Consider the following 21,874-nt stretch of genomic DNA (forward strand, 5'->3'; position numbering starts at 1 on the left):
AGTTAGAAAGCATGAACTCTGGAATCAGGTGCCAGGGCTCAACCCCTGAACACCTCACTTACCAGATTTGGCTTTAGGCATGTTAATTAAGCTCTCTCAGGCCTCAGTTTCCTTCCTTGAAAACAGGGGGTGAGGACAGTACCTGTCTGGGAGGATTAAAGGAACTATAAAGTGTTCAGCACAGCACTTGGCATTTAGCTGCCATCATTGTCCTCACCACTGGCTAGGCAGCACAGAGGCACTGGGGACTCCCAAGCAAGAAGTAGCCTGTAAGGGGAACCTACATCACTCCCCTCCTGAAGCATCAAGAACTAAGCAAGAAGAGAGACCTTGGGTTTACTGTCCCCATTTGCAGACCACTTCAGAAAGCTACTGTCAGTGCTGATGACAGACAGGACAAATTTAACCTGGCCAGGGCCACAGGAGATCCTGAGCCAACCAGAGGCCCTAAAGGGGCAGACTGGAATTTGCGCCCCCTTTAAACTGACCACAGCCCCCCTTCGTCCTCTCCCGCCCCTCACTCTGCCATCAGCCTGCTGGCTGGAATGTGGGGGCTCCTGTGCCAGAAGGCCTAGGCCAGGCAGGAGGCCGGGAGGCACAGGTGGTTCTCAGAGGAGATCCCTGGGCTCCAGAAAGCAGTTCCCCCACAGGCGCAACAAAGCTGGGGCTTGTTGTTGGTCAAGGCGCCTTTGCTTGTTTGGGCTATGGCCCAGACGGTGGGGCGGCCGGGGCAGGCCAGGGGACACAGAGCTGGGGGGCAGCAGCCAGCCCTTTTGGCACCAGCTTCCTCCTTCCCTGGGTTTCTCACTTTGTTCAGCACGGCAACCCAAAGGAGGCTGGGGAAAGCACTTCTCACTACCCAGCAAATAAAGCCACAGGGAAAGGGAAAAGGATGAAAGGTTTGGGGGTTTTAAATTTTGGTTTTGGGGTATTTAGTTGGTTTGAAAAAATAATAAAAGTAAGCTGTTTCTGCAATCCAATTAATTTCAAACCCAGGATTCAGATCATAAATAGCCAACAGCGATCCCACAGCACCTAATACCTATCATCCCTCTTCTGAGACTTCAGTCCCAGTGGAGCCAGGGTTGGTCCCAAGAGGACTGGAGGGGAGTTTTTGGATTGTTTGTTTTTGTTTTGTTTTGTTTTGTTTTACCTCTTGGTAGGGGTGGTTAGGGATGGGGCACAAGTATGGCTTCCTAGCATAAAACTCTGGGACCTCGAGCTCCCCAGGTCCACACACACCCATGTGGTCCTGCCCATCACAAATATGCACGGCTTTCAAATGGAGGCTTGACATCAGGGGCTGCCAGAGTCCACATCTTCCCAAGAATCACGTCCTCCTAGCCCCAGCCTTAGGCAAGGCCCCCTACAATGTGCCGAGGAGATGCCAATGGAAACCATAACTGATTCGTTTCCTTCATTATCTCTAGGATGAGAGTCCTCACCCACAGGTCATTCTACCTCTGGTAGCTCCCTTCCCCTAGGCCTCTGAGCACGGACTCCAGACCTTTCCTGGTCCTACCACCTTAGAGGATGAGTGGAAGGACTATTCTCACAGCTCTCTGGCATAGGAGAGGTTTTCACACAGGCCTTTTAGAAGCCACTGGACCTAGGAGCCCCTCCCTAAGCAGCTGCCTGCACAGCCCACCCACTTCCTCAAGTTTAGCCCAAACCCCCTCATTCCCCCCCTCCAATGCTTGCTTTGAGACAGATATTTTCTGGTGGCATGTTTTTATCATGCATTTTTGAAATCACCCACTATAAAAAGCATGGATTTTTCTCTTTGGAAAAACATGAGGGTACCAAAAAGCTCCTTTGATTAGAAGTTTCCTGTCTTTCCCATTAAGCCACTAGGGGTAGGATACAAATCTTTTAGAAGAATGAAAACAAGTGTCACAAATTTGCAAACACACTTGACAGTGGTTTGGGTTCCTGATTTACTGGCTGGGCGGCCCCCCTCACTTCAAGCTTTCCTTGCTACGCCAAATACTGGACACTGTTAGCCACTGACAGAGAAAACCAACTTCCCATCCCCCTCCCAACATTCTGCTCCTTCTGTGGAAAAGCCAAAGAGTTTTGACCCTAATGATAAACTGCTCGGAAGCCTCAGGTCAGCTGCAACCTGCACAGGCCTCGGCCCACAGACAACTCCACAGCTCCTGCCTTCTCAGCTCAGGTTCAGCATTCTCCCACATGCCCACAGCCACCCGCTGGGACTTGCTTGAGAGGCGCACAGCCCCTTCCAGAAAACACTTCCTTGCCCGCTGCCACCAATAGGAAGAAAATTCACAGAGAAGAGGATTCCCAAGGAGAAGCCTGGGCAAAAGATAAGCTAGAGGGACAAGAGAACTTCAGGAAACACAGGGACTGCCAGAAACTCCACGACCAGGTTCCCAGCCCCACTCCATGCTCCAGGGAAAAGAAAACAAAGGAAGCCACACATGTGCGCACTCACTTAGGCTGAGGTGCCTTCTTGAGATGATGCTATCCCAGGAGAAGCAGGGACATCAACACAAGTCAGGAAAGCAAAGGGCAGAGGAACCCATGTGTATCATCTCAGGACAGCTCTTGTTTGGGGTGGCAGTGGGGGGCACCCAGAGACCAAGGAATCCTCCTGCTACCCCGACACACACTTTCAGATGCACAGGCTCAGAGACAGGACGGATACACACAGACCTGGGAACACAAAGGCTGAGATCCTGCACCTGCAAATAAAAAAGCAGCGCCGGCTACCTATCCCTCAGCTAAGGTGCCAACAGCTGCCTCAGATCATCGATCATCCCGGCTCCTCTTCTTTGGGAAGCGGGAAGTGCAGACAGATACTTTTCCTCTTTGGGAGGGGGTAGAAATTGAGGGAAGTGGGGGGGGGTTGGAAATAGCACCTCCGACAGGTGCGCAGTGAGTTCTTAAATCCCAGCTTCACCCAATCACCAAGGAGGTCCCAGGCAGTGGACGGAAGGGACGAGGCCTCCATTAGGAATTAGGTCTACCAGCCCCAGAAGACAGCCTGTGTATTGATAGTCCTCAGGGAGGCTGAGCTAAGCAGAGACTTGTGGTAAAAGCAAAGGATGGTTTGGGAGAAAGCAAAACCTCCAGGCCTTTGAAGAAGTCACAACAAGCACGGATTCTAAATGAGATTTTTTACCCCTGCACCTGGTACCACGGCCACACAGGAAATTCTCCCGTGACAAAATGTTATCTTCTCTCAGCTTCCCTGAGAACACTGAACAACAGATAATCCAATTGACTAGACAAAACCTAGACAAGCCACTTCTTTGAGCAAGCACTCCAGATCAGAATTCTCTTGGGACAGATTATACTTTGGACATGAGCCCTGGGGCAGCAGCAACAGGAAAAGGGTCAGAAAAGTAAAGCCAAGCTCATCTGACTGATTCACACCATCTTCTACGGACAGGACTAAGCCCTTCTGCCTGGACGGAAGTTAACATGCATCCCACCAGGCCCAGTTGAAGGCAGCACACCCAGCCCTTCCCTGGCCCCAAAGGACAAGGTCCTGTATATCCTGGAAACAACAGCTGTGTCAGACCACTGCACTGCATCTGTAGTCCACCATTTTGGACTTTTAATTCAAAACTTAAAATAATCAGATAGCAGATCTCTCAGGAAGGCGGGGTTTCTAATCGACATTTTTCTTAACATCCCAAATCCCTCAATCTTAGTTCCAGAGGTGAGGACCCCACTTTCACCAGGGCTTTTTCCACTTCTGTATTGTACAGAATGAGGGAGGCCTCTGGCACCCTCCCACTGTCCACCTCTCTCTCCTACCTTGCTCCAAACTTGGCTTTAAATCCCTGGGTGCTCCGTGAGGTTACTGAGAGCAATTCCTGCCTCTTCCCCCTACCTAAACAAGACTGTACTTTTAAAGGGAGAAAAACAGCCCGGGGATCCCCAGAGAGGCCGACTGCACTCTTCCCCCTTGTAATGAAGCTTAATAATGAAATGCCCTGCACTCCGATTAGTAAGAAATGCTCACTTTCTCTAGCTGAACACCCCCTATAGATAGATCTAATTCGTTTCCACGCTTCCACCTCTTTCCTCCATCCAGTTTGCATTTAAAAGGTTGTGGTCTGTTGTGCCCTTCCAGCCAGGCACTGGCAGGACAGCCCAGGGAGGTAGGGGGAGGTGACGGTGTTTTTGACAATCCTGGAGCCCCAGCCTGACCATCCCTGACACCCCTTCCCTCCGTTATCACACCCACACACATAAGCCGTGTCTCTTTTAGGCTCTTTATGAGCTGTTCACAAAATGCAAGAGAAGGGAGAAGAGAAACAGCATTTGGAAAAGTTAAGGGAAAAGAACTGTAAAAGGAAAAAGGGAGGTGGGGGGTATTGCCAGGACTGCCTATTTCTCAACGAAGGAAATGTTCTCTGCCACACGGTGGCCCAACGTAGGAGCTGCTCCTTACCGGCGGGCCCCTCTGGGACTCAGGCCCCTCACAGGCCTTGCAGTTCCAGCTGCTTGCCCCTGGTCAGGCCTGGCAGCGGCACTGGCACCAATTCCCGAGACAGTCTGAAGGGTGCCAACAGCAGCACAGAGGAGACGCTGTGCTTGGGCAACCTTGGCGGGATGCCTCCCCAGGGCCACCTCATCTCAGGGGCCAGCCCACATCTCTGCCTTCTGATCCCTATGGAAAGTGAGGACACAGTCCCTTTCTAAACACTGGACTCCTCAGCTGAAGGCCTCTAGCACCACACCAGATACCAGGGCCATGGCCTGGCCATGGTGGTGGGTGGGCAGGTCCTTACCCACTAGCTCCTTGACTCAGAGGGATCCCTGCATTTCCCCCTCCCCAGGAATACAGCAGGCCACATGAAGGCTGATGCTCCGAGTCTCCCCCTCCTAGAGGCACATGTACCCACCTTCTCTCTCAGCAAGACCAGGGGCTCAGAATGTAAAGACCCTTTCCCCCAACTCCTGGCGCAGGGAGATGAATGGTAAAGACAGAAGATTTCCTGTTGGACAGTACCCAGTGGTCGTACCTGTGAGGGGCCCCAGTTCTCCTTACTGGGGAACACGAATCCCATCCTGTCCCGACGCTCTAAGGTACTCTTCCCTCAAGTGCTGGAGAGGAGCATTTGTGATTTGCCAATATTCTCCCAGACACTGGCCTCTTTTCTGTCTGGTCCTGTTCTCTTTTGACCCTTACCAATTGCTGGGTAGTCGTCTACAGCAGCCTTGTGCTCTCCCAGCGCCCCTCCTGCCTGCCCCCACCTCCCCAAACCCCTGCAGACAAGGCCCTGCCCTGACTCCCCGAGGCTCACAATCTGTCCTTCTGCCAGACTCAGTCACAAGGGGGGTGTCACTCATTTCAAGCTGGCAGCCCTACATGGTAGAATGACCCGCCCCCCTCAGGGTGGGGGGCAGGCGAGCGTGTGCCTGAGCATCCCAAGGTGCTCTGCTTTCCTAGGCACCCCACGGTGGTATGTGACAGACACATGGACGGGGGACCCTCTGCCAGCCACAGTTGGCATCTCACTCTACCTCTCAAATCTGCCACTTGCCTCCAGGGCCGAAGACCCTCCAAGAAGAAGAGGCCCTGCAAAACAAAGACCCGAGGCCCCCCCCAGCCTGGCCTCTCAGCCCGACACAGGCCCGCATTAAAATCAACACTCCGTGAACACACAAAACTGACAGGGCAGAGGGGGAGCACACAGCGGATACAAAGATCGGGCTCTCAGGAGACGCGGCCTGTCGGTCTCCCATGTTAGCTCCAAGTCACTAAGCGCAGGGTGGGAAAGAACGCCGTCGGGGTGGCAAGCTCCCGCCTGGGCTCCGGGCTCAGCAGCCTTTTCACGGGGAAGATGCCTCCGCCTAGAAAAAATGCAAGCATTGTGTGGGGACCATTAATGCATGCGCCTCTGCACATTCCTTCGAGAAGCAGGAGCACACTGGTCCCAGAGCCCCCGGCCCTGTGCCCCAGCGATTGTACAGGCCTGGAACACACTGCACATGCCACCTGGTCCTTCCCCCCAGGCCCCCGGCTCTGTGAGCGGTGGGAAGGGGCCCGCCAAACACCCTGGCTTCATTGTGCCCCAGAAAGAGGGGACTAATTACTCGCCTACACTCTGGAGCGCCCAGGGAGAAAACAGAGGCCAGTGGCGTGGAGAGGGTGGGAAATGGGGGTGGGGGGCTTGAAGAAGGGAGAGAGAAAGCCACAGGATACATTTCAAAGTTTCTCTAGCAATTTGGGGGTGGGGGAAAGAAAGCCTGGTCCTGATGTGAAATCATACAGAGGTCAGGGCTGGGTCTCCCACCCTTGTGAGAAAGTGGTGAATCGGGGACGGTTTATCAAACGATCATTTTTTTCTTTTGAAACCGGGAGGCAGCAGCCTGGACAATTCTGCAGATGTGCTTGATGAGTTAGGGACAAAAATGGCCCTTCTCTGCCCCCCTCCTCCCCTCCTTCTATAAGGGCTCCCATCGGGGGTTGCTTCTCCCTCCACTGCCTCCCGGGCCCTCCCCTCCCTTCTTCAGTGGTCAGCTGAGACCCCCACCCACTGCTTGCTTTTGTACTCTTGGCCTTTGGACATACTGACAGGGGCCTTTATGAGACCCCAATCAAGACCCCCATGTCACAGGTACCTAGTAGAGACACCAGACCTTTTCAAACAAGGGACAACAAGGAAAATCGGCGGGCCCATTGTCTCTCCTCTGTGCTAAGTGAGATGAAAGGGACCCGCGGCCCCCTCCCCACAGCCCGCCTGCCAATCACCTCTAGTTATTAAGGTCACAATGTGTAAATTCTTTTGACCTGCACCTAATCAAAGATTCACCGGCCCTTTCAAATCCGAATGGGGAGGAGGGGAGAGATTCCCTCCCATAAACCCAGCAAACTCTCCCTCAATAAAATTTCTCCCTCTGATTCCTTCTCGGCTTCCCATCTCCACCCCCTCGCTTCTCCTCACTCCGCCCTCCTCACCACCAGCTTCAAACACAAATGACAAGCCCCATGGAATTACTACCCTGAAGAACCTGAGGAGGATTTGAAAAGTTTCTATTTAATTCCCTTTAAAGAAAGATTTCAGACAGGCACAGTTGCCCAAGCAAGCCTAGGACCTGGGCTGCCCCTGTGGCTCTGATGCCAAATTGCTCCAAATGGCAAAGTGGTCAGTTGGCGTTTTACTTTCTCCTCAACCGGGCTCTCACTTTGCCCTGAACACCATCATGCGTGGAGCAAACACCATGGGAGAAAACCAGAAATGACACCACCTCACTTTGTCACTTAGCACCTCTTGCTCTGCTGCTGACCCTCTAAAACGGAACTGAGGGAAAAATTACCAAGCCCAAACTAGGCCGCCCTCAAGGGAAACCACCACAGGGAAGAATGGAGAAGAGGACAAGAGCCAGAAGAGAGAACCTAGGAGAAAGCAGGACTTGAAATTTACTGTAGTTTAAAAGTACGAAATGCTTAAATCAAGCAAGGAGAATAAAATGCTTGCTAATCTCCGTGCATCAATATCAAGGTTATGCATTTTTACCATATCTATCCTATGTGTCACCAAGAATGGGGAGGATACATTAATTTATGGAAGTTGTCCACTGTCGACTCTCACTGGATGTGCCACTCTCCCCCGGCTCCTAGCTTTCCTGCTTTTCTGATGGCACCTTTGGCCTCTTGGTTTCTCCTTGCCTGGCTGTCTTGATTTCTCTGCTCTTTCCCTTGGTGTGAATCCCTTGTGGTATTTCAGCTGTTGTCTCCATGCCATGTCTGAGCCCCAGGCCACCATCCCAGGCTGTCGCTGGTCACAGCTACCTGACTGTCCCAGTACTGCCTCAAACCAACAGGTGGAGGACAGAACTCAGCTTGGTCAAAACCAGGCCCCCTTCAGTTATCACGCTCAGGGAGGAACTCATGTGGGTCCCTTCCCTCCCCGCCACATGCGGTCGTGACCACTGAGTTCTTTCTGAATCCAAGGCCGTCTTCCTACTCTGCCGCCTGGGAGCCCAGGCCCTTATTGCTCACAAACCAAACTCCTGGAAAAGTATCCCAACGGCCTCAGTCCTTCCCCCTCCAAAGCATCCTATACACTGTGCAGCCACATTAATCCTGTAACTGATTCAATCTGGTCACAAATATTCCAAGGGCCCCTGCCATCCTCAGGTTAAAGTCCAGCTGCTCCTCAAAGCTTCTGAAACCCTGCCCCAAATGTCTCCTCCAGCCTCACTGCCCACCACTCCTTAAACTCTCCACTCCAGCCAGCCACAATGGTCTCCTCTGAACCCCCCAGACTTACAATGAGCTTCCCCACCCCTTACCAGGTCTTTGCTCCACCGGTCCCCATGCCTCAAGTTCCTTCCTGCAATGTAAATAGAGCCGCCCTTAAGTCCCACTTCAAATTCCATGTCACCCAGAAAGCTCCCCCATTTCACTAAAAGGCTACTGCTCTCCTCCAATTTCCTGTCCAGAACCCTGGCAGTTGATGGCACTTACACTCCATAGAGACTGGGATGAATTGTTGTCTGAGTAGATGCACTGTTTTCCCAACTGGACTGCAAGCTCCTGGGTAGTAAAAACTGTCTCTTGGGCTTCATACTCCCCATGTGACATAGCACATAGCAGCATTCTCGAAACGTCTGTAAGGCAGGCACTCAGACATACATCACACGGAAAAACAGTTCTGAGTTTACACTACCGTTTTAAAAAATTCCAGTATTTTAGCTAATTTCTTTCCTCCACAAAAGATCCCAAGCATGAAACCAAGTTCACTGCTGCAAAAGTAAAAGTAAAGAAGGACTTTTTCAGGGTGATAGAAATATTCGAAACTGAATTGTGGTGATGGTTGTACAACTCTGTAAATTTACCAAAAATCATGGAATCATATACTTAAATTGTCTCTTAAAATGTGCAAATTTTATGGTATGTAAATTATACTTTCATACAAATGTTTAAAATGAAAAACTAAATGTAGGTCCACGCAACCTTAATTTAAATAACTATGTAAAGAAAAAAGGAAGGATTCTTTCTATAGTTGCCAGGTGCTGAAATGGATATTTGTGTTTGTGCTCACTACAAAAACATTTAAATACTGACCCCCGCCCAAAAAAAAACAAAAACAAAAACCGGGAAAGGTCAACAGAAATCCCCCCACATAAGAAATAACTGTGAAGAGACAGTCAAATAACTATTATACTATTTTGTGACCTTTTTATATTTAATAATAGGCTAGGGCATCTTATGGAGTCAATAAATACAGTTCTCATCATCCTTTTCAGTGGTGAGGTGGGCTTCTACTGGGTGAACATACCGTAAAATATTTAGCCAGACCCCTATTACTGGATATTTATGTGTTTTTAATGAAAGTCTTTACGCATGCATCTTGCACACTTGTCTGGTTGTTGCCTTAGGATAAATTCCTAGATGTGGAATTTATGTGTCAAAAGGTTTTCATGTTTTTATTTGGGTACTCACTGCCAAACTAATGAAATTTTTAAAACTCTAACTTTCCCTCTTATTCCTGGATCCGCCCTTACCCGCCTGCAAAGGATTTTCCTGGCCACAGACCTCTAACAAGTGGAAGAATCCTTTGAATAATCTGTATTTTTTTTTCCTGTTAATTTTTTGTTTTTATTCTCAATCACAGCTCACCCTGGATACTAGTAAGATTCAAGCTGGCCGGGAAAGTAGGGTGTTGCAAACACATTAACCCACGTGTCCCTCTCTCTTGGCCAAATGTTACAGATCGCACCCCATGTCCAGCTGACCCTTCTCTTGGGTCCTTCACCATAGGACCCCAGGTTCAATCACTCACTTGTTCTCCTCCCATTCGGGCTGAGGAGAAAAGAGGCCCAGGCTTGGCCGCAACAGCTAAAGTCACAGCCACGACAGGGAGATAGTAACAGGAGAAAGAGAAACACCCTACAAGACAGTCCTCAGGAGAAAGAGACAGGAGGGTCACATGCTCGGAGCTGGACTCTCTCTGCAGTCCCTGAAGGCCATGGTGCAGCAAGTTGAGAGTGCAGAGCATGTGCTAATAAGCAGTGGCTGATTGAATATGGAAGCATCCTACAGGGGGAGTGTGCCCCTGAGACTCCAGAGTTTGGCCCAGGCAACACAGGACTCACCCACGGCACCATTTGAGCTAATCTCACTCTCAAAATTCCCCAGTGAGGGAGGGAGGAAGGAAGACTCCTGGTGGCCACAGGCAGAAAGGGTACATACATTTCACTTTACCCCATACAGATCAGCCTTCCCTCCCCTCCTGTTCAGACAGTGTTTGTCACATGTGCAAGAGAGCCATACAGAAAGGGGCAGAAGCAAGCCCGCGGCTGCATGCTGGCTCTACTATCAGGGCATACTTGTATTTGAAAAGCTCTTGCCGCTGGCCTCTCTTCATGTCTTCCTGTCTAGCTCAGCTCCTAGAAAAAAGCCAGTCTGACGCTTCCCACCTGACCAACTGATCGCTCTGCCAGCATAATGAAAGTAGCAGTCACCCCCTGCCTATCCCCACCTCCAACATCACCAAAGCATCCAGAAGCCACCAGACATCAGGTGTCTTCAGCCTGGAAGCAGAAAGCCATACGTGTTCCCTAGATGTGGCAGAGGAAGCATGGGAAATCAGAGGAAAAAAGCCCAGTGACCCCATGTTATACTTCATTGAGTCTACCCACAGTGTGAAGAGAGTCAGAGAAAGCAGAGGAATAGCACGTTGGCTTTAATGCCTTCCCCAAGTGGGCAAGCTCCTGCCTTCAAGATGCAGGGTCTTCAACCTGCACATGGTCAAGGCTCCAGTCCCCAGGGCCAGGGCACACGCTGTCCAAAGTGCACCAACTTTAGATGGGGCCACTGTTTCCAATCTGCTGTGAGGATCAAATACTACACCATGAGCACCATGACCATTGTTCTAGAAGCTGGATTATGGCTTTGCTGTAGGAAGAGGCAGAAGTGGACAACAGTGTAAGCTGAGCAGGGCCAGAGACAAGTCTGAACACAACAAGGAAAAGATATAGGTGTGCATATGAGGGTGGGGGACCACAGCAAAATACAATTTATAATTATTTTAATCTCCTAAATGTTTCTCTCCCACGACTTAAAATTCTCTTTTGCAAATGAGGACCCTGCTCAAGATTTTGGAGGTTATCACATCCCAACTGGCACTCCATCTGCCCCCTCCCTTACTTTTTTGTGTACCATTCGTGTTTCAAATCTGCATTGCAAACTATGAAAAAGGAAAGCTTCTGCAGAAAGCAATTTCCTGGGCCAGCAGCTCTTAGACTAATATTCCCTTTGCAATTACCATGGCTTCTGCATGCACATACCCCTCCTCCTCCTTTCTCCACTCTTCCCTATCTTGCCAGTACCTTCTGTCTGAGCCAAGCCAACTGGACAGGGTACTACAGACCAGGTCACAAACTACCCCCTCTGAAAATGCTCTAGCCAGAGAAAGGAGCAAGAACAAAGGGGATAGGGGGTAAGGTCTTGGGTAGTCAGCTCAGTAGGGTACTCCAGAGGCAGAGGGGTTTTATCTGTAGCACACAGGCAGAGAACTCACACAAGACAGGAAATAAAACCCCTCCCCCTAAAGGTTAAAATCTGGAACCTTCGAAAGAGTCCTGTTCAAGAAACTGCTAGAGAGGCACAAGGATTAGCAGATGTCCAAGTCACACAGCCAGGGCTCATCTAGTATCGATCTGAAGGAAGAGAACACAGTGGTCAGCTTGCTGAGGCATAATGCATCCTTTACCATCATCCTATGTAGAAGCTCTAGTCAGCACAGCAAAATTCAGAGTCAACACAGACTTTCTGAGCATCTTCACAGACAGTTCCCCATATCAGTAGCATCAACATATTCCACTGCCGCTGTACATGATGGGGTCTATTCTTTTTCCTGTCCCAGCTCTTAGGTCCCCAGCTCCTAATCTCCCAAATGGAACTACTATAATAATGGAACTCACTCACATCCAGAAACAGTCATGAGCAGCAGAAATCCTGTTCTTGGGTTTTAAGAACATGACCAACCAGGGCCATGTGTGACTGCCCTGAACTCAGACACTGTGGACTGCCAGCTGGAGAGTCCAGGGACCAAGGACTCCGGTAAATGGAAAGGTGGTGGGGGAAACAGGGACACCTTTTCAAAAAACTTGGTTTGAAATGCAAACAAGGAACTTAAGACTTGACTCCAAACTGAAGTACCAAAATCTGTCCCAAATGGCCTGAGAGCCACCTACTTGCAGCAGGAGGATGGGGGGATCCTTCCACCCCTGACATCACCCCTCAATGCACAAACATACATTATGCTACTGATCCAGCCACATCTCAGCATTGCCTTATTCACTTGGGCCCAGTACAAACCCTACCCTACCCCCCAATCTACTTGCAAATGTGAGCTCCATTGGCCCAAGAAACTAAAAGCACAGATATTTCATGAAGACGCCTCTTTTGAATGATCTGAGTGTTACAGCGAACAGGTGGGGAAATCTTCTTAAATATACGAGTATTATCATGACAGAGCCACTGGAACGGATCAGTGCCGTAAGTCAGACAGGGCTAGAAGTTTCCGCCCCACCATCAGGTTCCTTTTTAGCCTTGACAGATCAAACTCAAGCCGAAGCAGGCTACAGAGATCAGTTCAGTGTCCGAGCCAAAGGTCTTCACAGTGAGGGACCAAAGCTGCCCTGGCTGGGCCTCTGCCGGCCCGTGTCCCAGATTAATCACCACCAGGCGGGGCCTGGACACCAGGCTGCAATCCGAGCCCAGCAGCACCTGCACAGGGTCGCCCCAGCTCCTCCCGCACTCCTCTCGGGCAGGACTCCGGGCCATGAGGGTGTCCACCTGTTGACTAGGCTACCTGGAGCAGGAGGGCAGGACATTAAGCCACCTTGAATCCTGCAGATAAGTCACAGATGGTTTGAGCAGATTCATGGAGAAAGGAGGAAGGATATGGCAACTCGAGCAGTAAAGTCAGGGCTCTGAGAGAAAGAAAATTCTCAGCCCCTGGACAGGAAGAGAAAAAGGCGCCAATGCTCCCCTCTTCACTGTCCAGAGGGGAACTCTAGCTGGAGACCAGCAGTGGGTGAACTCAGCCCTGAGGTTATGAACTAATGAGATGCTCTGGGGTGTTTCGGACACATTCTTGTCATCTACACATCAACAGGATGCTGATGGGGAGGACAGAGACAGAGCAGGGATGCCTTTTCAAAACACCCCCGAATGCTGCCAGATACGCCTTATGAATGGAAGCTTAGAAACAATTCTTCCCTGTGAGGGCACGGAAGAGCTTCCTCTGAATGCCAGAACCTCAGAGAACAGGTCTCAAGTGAGCTCCTAGATCAGTAAGCTATTTCAGACGTGTGCACGCTCAGAGCGAGCAACTATGTATGATGTGTGTACACGTGTCAATACTAGAACGCACTTTTAAGCACCAAAGGGCCTTATTATAAATTCTTCTCAGATGGCAATCTCTTTCATATTGTTGTTTCTCTGAGGAGAGTAGGAGGAAGTATTCTTGAAGCTCAAAAAAAAAAAAATCAAAAGGAGGAAGATAAGCATGAAGATCTGTATCTCAGAACCATCTGTCCCAGGCCCTCACTTGTGCTATAAGGAGCGGGCACTCACGGATGCTCCCTGTCCCTCATGCCTGAGGTCCCAGGGAAGGAAGGGTGGGAAGCGGTCAGACTCAGACTGGAGTGTGTGTCTGTGTGTCCCTTGAAAGAGCAAAGCACAGGTAGGACGCGAGAAGAAAGAGCTCCTACACAGCACCTTTGTGTCAGAGGGAACACCCACATCCTGACTGTTACACCTTGTACCTCCAGAGCTCCAGCTCCAGGAATTCCCTTTGAACTCTGGCTGCAACCCAGTGAGGACAGAGCAGTGGCTACAATTACACACTTGGGGGGGGGGTTGTGTGTGTGCATGTGACAGGCCATGAAAGGTCCCTGCCTATAAAACAGACTGGAAAACAAACCCTTAATTTAAATGTTAATGAAAGTGCTGTGGAGACATCAGAGGCTTCCCGGCTGCTCAGAGAACAGCTACACCAGGCCCAGGATTTATGGCTCCCCTTCGCCCTCCTGTCTCCCTGCCTCATCACCCACTGAAGTTTAAAGAGAGAGAGAGACAGAGTGTGCATGCGTGCGTGTGTGTGTGTGTGTATATAAACCCACCAACTAATTTTAACATTAACTCCATGCTTCCACCTGGGGATGTGGATTGCTAAATTATGTGTTGGCAGAACAGTGATCAAAGGTGGACAAACACAGGCACACTGCACACACAACCCAGAAAAGGTAGGGGCAGCTCCGGCAGGAAAAGGACATGCTCTCCTCCTCATGAGAGGAGAGAAGAAACCCCGCCGGTGCAGGCAGGGACTAGAGCCAGGAGGAGCAGCAGGAGAGAGAGCAGGAGGCAGGCCGCTCCCTCCAGTGCGCTATTCCCCCCGCTGGGAACTCAACACACCATATTACCCGTTTGACTGGTCCCTGTCACACGACGCTGTCCAGTTCACGGTGGCTTCCCCAGGGTTTCCCCAGGGTCTAGCATGTAACAATGTTTAAGTATCGTATTGAGACGGGGTGGGGGGAAGGCGGGGGAGACAGACAGCCTTGGAGATGGAGAGAGAAAGAATACGACAGAGACAGAGATGGCCATGTCTCTCTGTCAGGAGAGGCAGGGTCTCAGGGCACAACTCTGCATGTGCAGTACCTATCTTCTGCAGTGGCTTCTGCTTCTATTTGTGGTGTTTTATTTAAGTCCACTCTTGACAACTGAGCCAACCTTGCTGGCCAGGGAAGAAGTGGCTCCCACAAATGGGTTCTGGGCCAGCCGGGGCTGGTCGGGTTGCTGGTCTGAGGCCAGCAGCTCAGCACATGAGCTTCCCTGTGCCCATCCTGCCCTGAGCAGTGGCGAAAATCCAGGGTCTTGAGGAAGTGAAACCCACCCCTGTGGCATCTCATCTTTGCTATTGATGGATACACTTGCACCCGCCAGAGAGACTTGGCTTAGCACAGGCAGTGAACTCTGGTGGCGGGCACTGCACTGCGATTCAGCAGGACCAGACTCCGTTTCAGTCATACGCTTACACTGATCCTTTTCCAATTTACAGTCATTTCAGGCTGGACCAGGAGGCCCACCTAGCATTACCCAGAGCTTCTTCCTTCTTTCTCCAGGTGTCATGCCCCCTCTTCCCGCCATGCCTGCCCCTGGCCCCTCCACGTTGTCTTTGCGCCTCTGACTCTCTCACCCAGGACCACCACCCGCAGGAGGCTCCCTCCTGTGTGCTCCATAGCCTGGCAAAGGAGGACACCGAGACACTCCTTGCTTAGGGAAGGTCTCCCTTCCCTCGATGGGCCCCAGAGGAAGCTTCCCTCTGCCCTGGCCCTGGCAAGGCAGGACATAGAGACCGAGTTGGCCACAGGCCAAGCCACAATGTAAAGCACGACCAAGTCAGCCTCAGACTCTCTCCTCCAGTTATCGAGGTTAGGGCTCCTTTTAACAGCCCAGCTCCCCATCACCAACCAGAAAGAGCAAAACTCAGAGGCACAACCTTTACTTTTGACTCATTTTCCCCTAAAAGCTCAGAGTTACGAAGTCCAGGGCCACAGGATTGCTGAGCCACTGGGAACCAAAAGAATCCAAACTGAAAGTTGGCTGTCTCTTTTTTCCAATCTTTCAAACCTCTCTGTCAGAGAAAACTCCAGATGCAATTACCTTTCTCTAAAGAAAGGTGTATTTCAACAGGCTGGTGAATATGCGTTTACTACACACATAACACACAGTAAACCCTGGAGCCACTGGGACAAACACCCTGCTCTCCCCAGAAACCTGCCCCCTCCCCAAACAGTACACAGTGATTGCTTTCCTTCCAGACTCTCCCTCACCTCTGGGGGAAATGAAGCAAGCAGGGGCAGCTCCTCCACCAAAACCCCCCAGAGGCTACAACTCACTTTACAAATTTGAATCGGTACATTTCATGCAGACTTGGACTATTCCCCCAAAAAACAAACAGGCCACCACAGTGAGCAAAGTTACAGAAAATTATATTGTATATTTAATAACACAGCTAAGTCAATTTTCTACACCTATACCACTCATATATTTTTCTAGTGACAGAAACAAGAGAGAAGGGATTAAAATCCAAGTGTCCTGGGAAGCCTTCCTGACCACACTCACTCACAGGATAGCAAGAGTTGTTCGGAGATGGGGAAAGGAGTCTGCTCAGCACCTCCTCATTCTTGGTGGGCAGTAAATATGGTGTCTGCAGAGGAAGGAGCTGTGGGCTCCTCACTCTTCCCCTAGCAGGCCAACAGGGCAAGTGGGTCTTGGGGTTCATTTCACCGCCCCCAGGGCCCACAGCTGGCCTGGACTGCCCCCCCCACACCCTTGCAAACCAAAGATCGACAAGAATTCACACTCCTGGGATGGGGTAAGCACTCACAGCCGCCTGAATGAGGCTAGGCCTCAAGGATGTAGTGCCCTCCCCCACCCCTTCACCTCAACTTGGGCCTCTAGGAAGAGAGAATGTTCCTCAGGCCCCAAGAGTCTTTCATAGGCCACAGCTACTGTCCAACATGCTGGTGGATGAAGGCATAGCAATGACCTGGGGCCTGCCTTGTGGTCATCCCTCAGCACCACAGGACTCGGCCCTAGGCTACAGACCTGAGCACGAACAGCCACCTCTTCTGCCCCATGCCACGTATGCCCTGCATCAGTCTTCCCCGAGCCTCACTTTCTCCCTCTGCTGGGAGGGTGTGGTAGTGGCGGCACCCTCTTCCCCCTCAGCCAGAGAGGGCTGAATTTCAGCACTTAGTATCACCTGGCAGCCATTACAGTTACAAGCCCATCTTACCCCACCACGGAGTAAAATCCTCACAGGAGCTGCCATCTATCAAGGGTTCGGTCAATACGTTGGGGCGGGGGGCGGGGAGGGGAGGAAGGAAGGAAGAGGTGGAAAGTCAGAGGGAAGGAAGGAGTCTTTAGCAGTTCTTTATTTCCTCACTCTTGAATATGTTAAATTTATTCAGCTGGAAATAGTTTTTAAATGGCAATAAAACTTATCACACATTTTTAAAATTCTGCTTCTCTGTGTTACTCATGGAAAAGTGCTCAGAATCCAACATGACCTCAGAAGGTTGTATGTGAGCTACAAAGCACACCTGGAGATACGCCCTTATGCCCTAGGTGAGCCTCCCACAGTTCCTCTCTCTTCCATCTCAGCCTGTCCTCCTTTCCCTCATCAAACAGCTCCAGGCTTGGTCTCCTCTCCAAAAGGAGGGCTTCACCAGTAAGTCAGAAATCTTAAAAACAGGATCACTGGTGTCAGAGCAAGGAGACGGGCAGGAGGGCACACAAGAAGTAGAGAAAAAGGTCCTTGTCTGCCACCCTCCTGTGGAGACTACTGGCTTTCCTTCTGTGGTTTCGAGCACCCAAACACAGCTCTAAGCACATATCTGGTATTAAATATCACCCTCCACAGCTGTTTACCAATTAAGAACTCAAGGGCACGGGAGGAAGGAAAGGTGACATTTGGACACAGGACAGAATACCAGCTTTCTCCCAGTCATGAGCACCTCAAATAAAGCCTGAGGCTTGAGGTTTCATGTTTCCTGCTACTAGTGTCTAAGCACACACCTAAGCAAAGAAGGCAGGAAAGCCCCAGCATCAGAGATAAATATGATGCATAGCTCTAACAAACTGTTTCCAGTAGAAGAAAGATTAATTGAGAAAAGGGATGTGGCAGGTCTCCTAACCATTCAGGACCTTCCTAAAGGGTTGAGGGAGCAGTGAGAGACTGGGATGTTATCAGGTCGCCCAGGAATACCTGCCCAGAGGGTAGCTGCTGCCCACCTCCCCTCACGTTCTTTGTGAGGGGTTCATAGTCACATGCTGGTAGTGACCACATGCACACCGATGACCGTACTCAACAGCGAAGGTGGCAGACACAGGAACAGAAGACAGCCATCGAGGGCAGGAACACCAGAGCGGGGGGGAAAGGAAAGAGATTCCTGCCGAGGGTCCCCCACCTCAAGAAGACTGCAGACGAGCAGTGTAGCTCCAGGAGAGCTGGGAGAAGCCCCCAGGTAAGCTGGAAACAGGAAAAGCAACTAAAGCCTCTGAACAAATGCCATCCCGGAGAGGAGAGATTCTGGGTTAGATAGGCCCTCTAGCTCTGGAGTATTTTCTTATTATTTCAGGTCATCTTCACAATCATCTAGTGAGGTCTATAAAGGAAACAGTATCCACATTGAATAAAGGAGGAAACAGGCTCAGAGAAGGGAATGACTCACCTGAGGCCACCTGCTAGTGGCGGCAAAGCAGAACCCCAGTCTTTCAGAACAGACCCCAAGGCCAGGAGGCAGGGTCTCCCCAGATTGGGAAAATAGAAGCGTTCAATGAAAGGTTCAAATTCATGGATATGGGGAAAAGAAATGGATCTTATGACGGGATGAAACAGCCCTAGCCCAGGACGCCTTAGGGTAAGAGAAAATGGGGGAGAAAGAACAGCAGCATCTGCCCCAGCCATCTAGTAAAGCCAAGATCCCCAGTGCAAACTATTTTCAAAGAGTCCACAACACCATCTGTCGAGCTGGGGAAAAAGTCATCTCAAATAACTGTGGTTTAGGAGCTGAAGAGCCAGTCAACAGTGAGGGAAAGCGTCATCTTAGGGCCAAGAAGCACACCAAGAGGACAAGGAGACTCTGAAGGAGAATAAGAGAACAAAAGACCCAGGTTTTCACCAAAGGTGAGGCACATCAAGGACTCAGCAAAGGGTCTGGCACAGGACAAATGACTAATACACATGTATCAAGGTCACTGTAGACTAGTACTGGTACTGTCAAAAAACTAGGTCTTCCTCAAAGCCAGTCTGCAAGTTGTGGCCAAAAGAAAACCCAGTTTACTATGTTCTAAAATGCTTCTTAATGACGAGACAGACTCTGACCTCAACCTCTTTTACTGAAACTATCTTCAACAGTTGTCATGCTCTATTGTTATGGGGTAGCCTAACACATTCCAGAGAGGTGGCTGGAGTAGAGGACCAAGGAATGAGGTGCTAGTTGAAGCTGGCCAAGAGCTTCCCTCTACCACCAGCCCCACCCCAGTCCACCCTAGTCTCCTGAAGCCAGCAGAAGTCCATAGGACAGCCACCAGCCCACCAACCACCTCCCACAGGCTGTTCTGCCTTCCTTCAATCCTTACACATATCCAGCCCACAGACCTCCAAGCCTGGCCAACTGGCTTTAAAAGGGACAGCAGAGGAAAAACACTGTGGAGGGGACCATACCCAATGGCTCTATTCTCCACCAACCGCTCCCACACACTTAGGCCTCTCTACTCCCCGCTGGTCTTTCCTTCCCTCTTTCCTAGGATTGCTAGAATGATTTGTTCTGAACAGCGACAGGTTTATAGGTTAGCCGACACCTCCGCTCTGTGGAATTTTAATTAACTTCTCCCATCGTCAATATGCTAAGGAACGGGGTCTCCATTCTCTGGGGTCAGCAATGTGTTTCGGGTCCTGCTATATCAGCCGTCAAATTGAAGAATTAATGACGTGGCTAATCGGCTCTAATTCTTTAGAAAGAAAAAAATTTGAAAGGGAGTTGTAGAAGGGGGCAGGAGGAGGGGTGCAAGCTCCATGGGGTGAGGAGAGGGAGGCTGAGGGTGGCTGATTTGGGGGGGGGGAATCAACTCTCTCATAAAACTAGTGACAGACTTAAACCCCGTGTTGGAGGGTGGCAGCCCTACGGCTTTCCCATTGATCACTTAGGTGAGGAGTGAGGGATGAAGGAAGTGAGGGAAGACCCTAGAAAAACAAACACTCTGACAAGGGCAGGTGCAGGAGAGAGTCTATGTATCCTGCTGGTGAGAAGAGAGGCCGGCTCTGCCTTGGTTCAAGAAAGCCTAGAAAGCAGAAGTCAGGATGCAAAGCTCACTCGTTTACATGTAGAGCTAGAGAAAAACAGGCCAAAGAATAAAGCAAAGCCACCATCAAAAATTTGGCACTTCTGCTACAATTAACTCTCTACCCCACATTCCTGTCTTTGGATGAGGGCCCAATTGGAGATGGGCCCCATGCCTCTCCTGAGGACTCAACTCTGTAAGGGATACTCCAGAAGACATTTTCCAAAGGGAATAAACCAGGTGTAGGTCGTGAGAGCAGACTGGCTGGTGCAGTAACTTCCCAGGGGTGCTAACAGGCCTCTGCTTTGGAAGTAACCCCAGAGGGCATATGCTCCAGAAGGGGCACTCTTGTAATAGCTGGACTCAGTTACATTTTAATGGTATCTTTCCCCTCACATTTCTGGGGTAGGTGCCTGGGAAACTAACCCCTGGAATGTTGTCTCCACTCCACACATATATGAAGTGAGCCACAGACCTCAAGCCTCTGGAGGATTTTCAAAATCTCCAGAAGACAGGCTCAAAGCAACCTAGAATATACAAGATTTCCTAGCCCACCCAACCTCAGAAAATAAAAGCATTATTATACAGGACAAAACCATACCCCAAAACGTCTCCCTTACCTGAGTACTGGGCTGATAGCAATGGACCAAACTCGGTCTTCAGTCTGGATGGTGTGTAAGCACTGCCCCAGCCGACCCGAGGCCAAAGGCCATACCTGGAAACAGGAGAGGAGACGCTCTCAGTGGCACTGCCTGGGGCTGGAGTGTGAGGTGAGTGTCCCGGAGAGGGCGGGAGGGGAACGGAGACTCCTTTCTGCCCTGCATATGCCGAGTCCAGAGAATGAGCAGATGAGCCTCCCCAGCCCCCGGCTCACCTACCTCCCAGCCCGAACCGCCCTCCTTAACGTCCACCTGAGAGCCCTTCTTCACCACCCAATTCTATACCAGGGAATCAGAGGCTCCACATTCTTTAGCTGAGACTTGACTCAGCAGGGAGAGCAGGTGGGACCCACCTCTCTTAGTAACCTCCTTGTATTTGTGGGTTTTCCTTTTCCCTATCTGTGACCCAGACTTTCCTTTGGGAGGTAGGGAGGAGGATGATCAAGACCCAGGATGGGGGAACAAAGACAGAATTAGAGCAGAATTAAGAGAGAGGAGTAAAAAGAAAGCCACAAGGGAAGGAAAGAATGGAAGAAGAGAGGCTTCAAAGCACGAAGGTGGTGTGTTGTTGTTTGTTTGTTGATAATGCCCAGGATCCAGTGCTATTCATGTCAGCAGGGAATTTAGCACCTAGTGTCACCGAAAGTAGCAGAAAAGCTTAACTCTTTTAAGCTTCCATATCTCCTACAGGTTAAAAATATTGCTTGGAGCACGTTATCTGGTCCCTATCAGTCAGGAATGTACATTAGCAGCCACTCCGGGCTTAGCTCTAATCAACACTCAGGGAGCCCTCAGCGGCCAGTGCATTTAGAAATCTCCCATTAAGCACAAGGCCCCCCCACCTCACCCAACCCCAGATGACACACTCGGGGAAATAAGCCTCTAACCAAACAGAAAGGAAGCCTCGAATGTACAGGGTTGTCCCAGACAGCAGCCAAGGAGGGATCCTGAGGCTGTCAGATGGATCGCTGACCTCTCAAGGTTTCCGCAGTGCTCTAAGGGGAACACACAAAAGCCAGTCAGGACCTTAGATGGAAGAACTTTCAGGAGACATTCCTTGAGTTTTAAGGGGCAGGTGACGGAGTGGGGGTGGTCTTGTCTTCTTAGGGTCACATGACATGTCTTTCCTATAAAAGGAGAAAGTGTTTTAAGATTTTGTGTATGCATGACAGGGGGAGGAGGGTGTGAGTTCCTTCCAACATAGGGAAAAGAAAATAAACTTAACAAGAAGAACTGAACAAGGAGGGGCAGAAAACAAAGGTAAATACCCCAGCTTTCCTGGAGTGCCATGATTCTGGCTTATTCTTCTGGGTCTACAGTCAGGACACTTAGCCTGTAACAGATGCACTTCTAATGTCTTTTT

General features: G+C 50.4%; 1 protein-coding gene across 4 annotated transcripts in view; it reads right to left on the reverse strand.

Annotated features, from left to right (window-relative positions):
- FBXW4 (F-box and WD repeat domain containing 4) overlaps positions 1-21,874 on the reverse strand; it is a 78,716-nt gene that overhangs the window by 32,045 nt on the left and 24,797 nt on the right. For 3 of the 4 annotated variants that reach the window (XM_019809212.2, XM_034663158.1, XM_002913913.4), the window contains exon 5: positions 20,473-20,567. In XM_019809212.2, the coding sequence (XP_019664771.2) occupies positions 20,473-20,567 (95 nt within the window). Of the gene's footprint in view, positions 1-5,229; positions 5,833-20,472; positions 20,568-21,874 lie in introns of those variants that run through there. The other variant, XM_034663159.1, reaches the window with a different exon arrangement.

Source organism: Ailuropoda melanoleuca, chromosome 6 (genome assembly GCF_002007445.2).
Source record: "Ailuropoda melanoleuca isolate Jingjing chromosome 6, ASM200744v2, whole genome shotgun sequence".
NCBI lineage: Eukaryota > Metazoa > Chordata > Mammalia > Carnivora > Ursidae > Ailuropoda > Ailuropoda melanoleuca.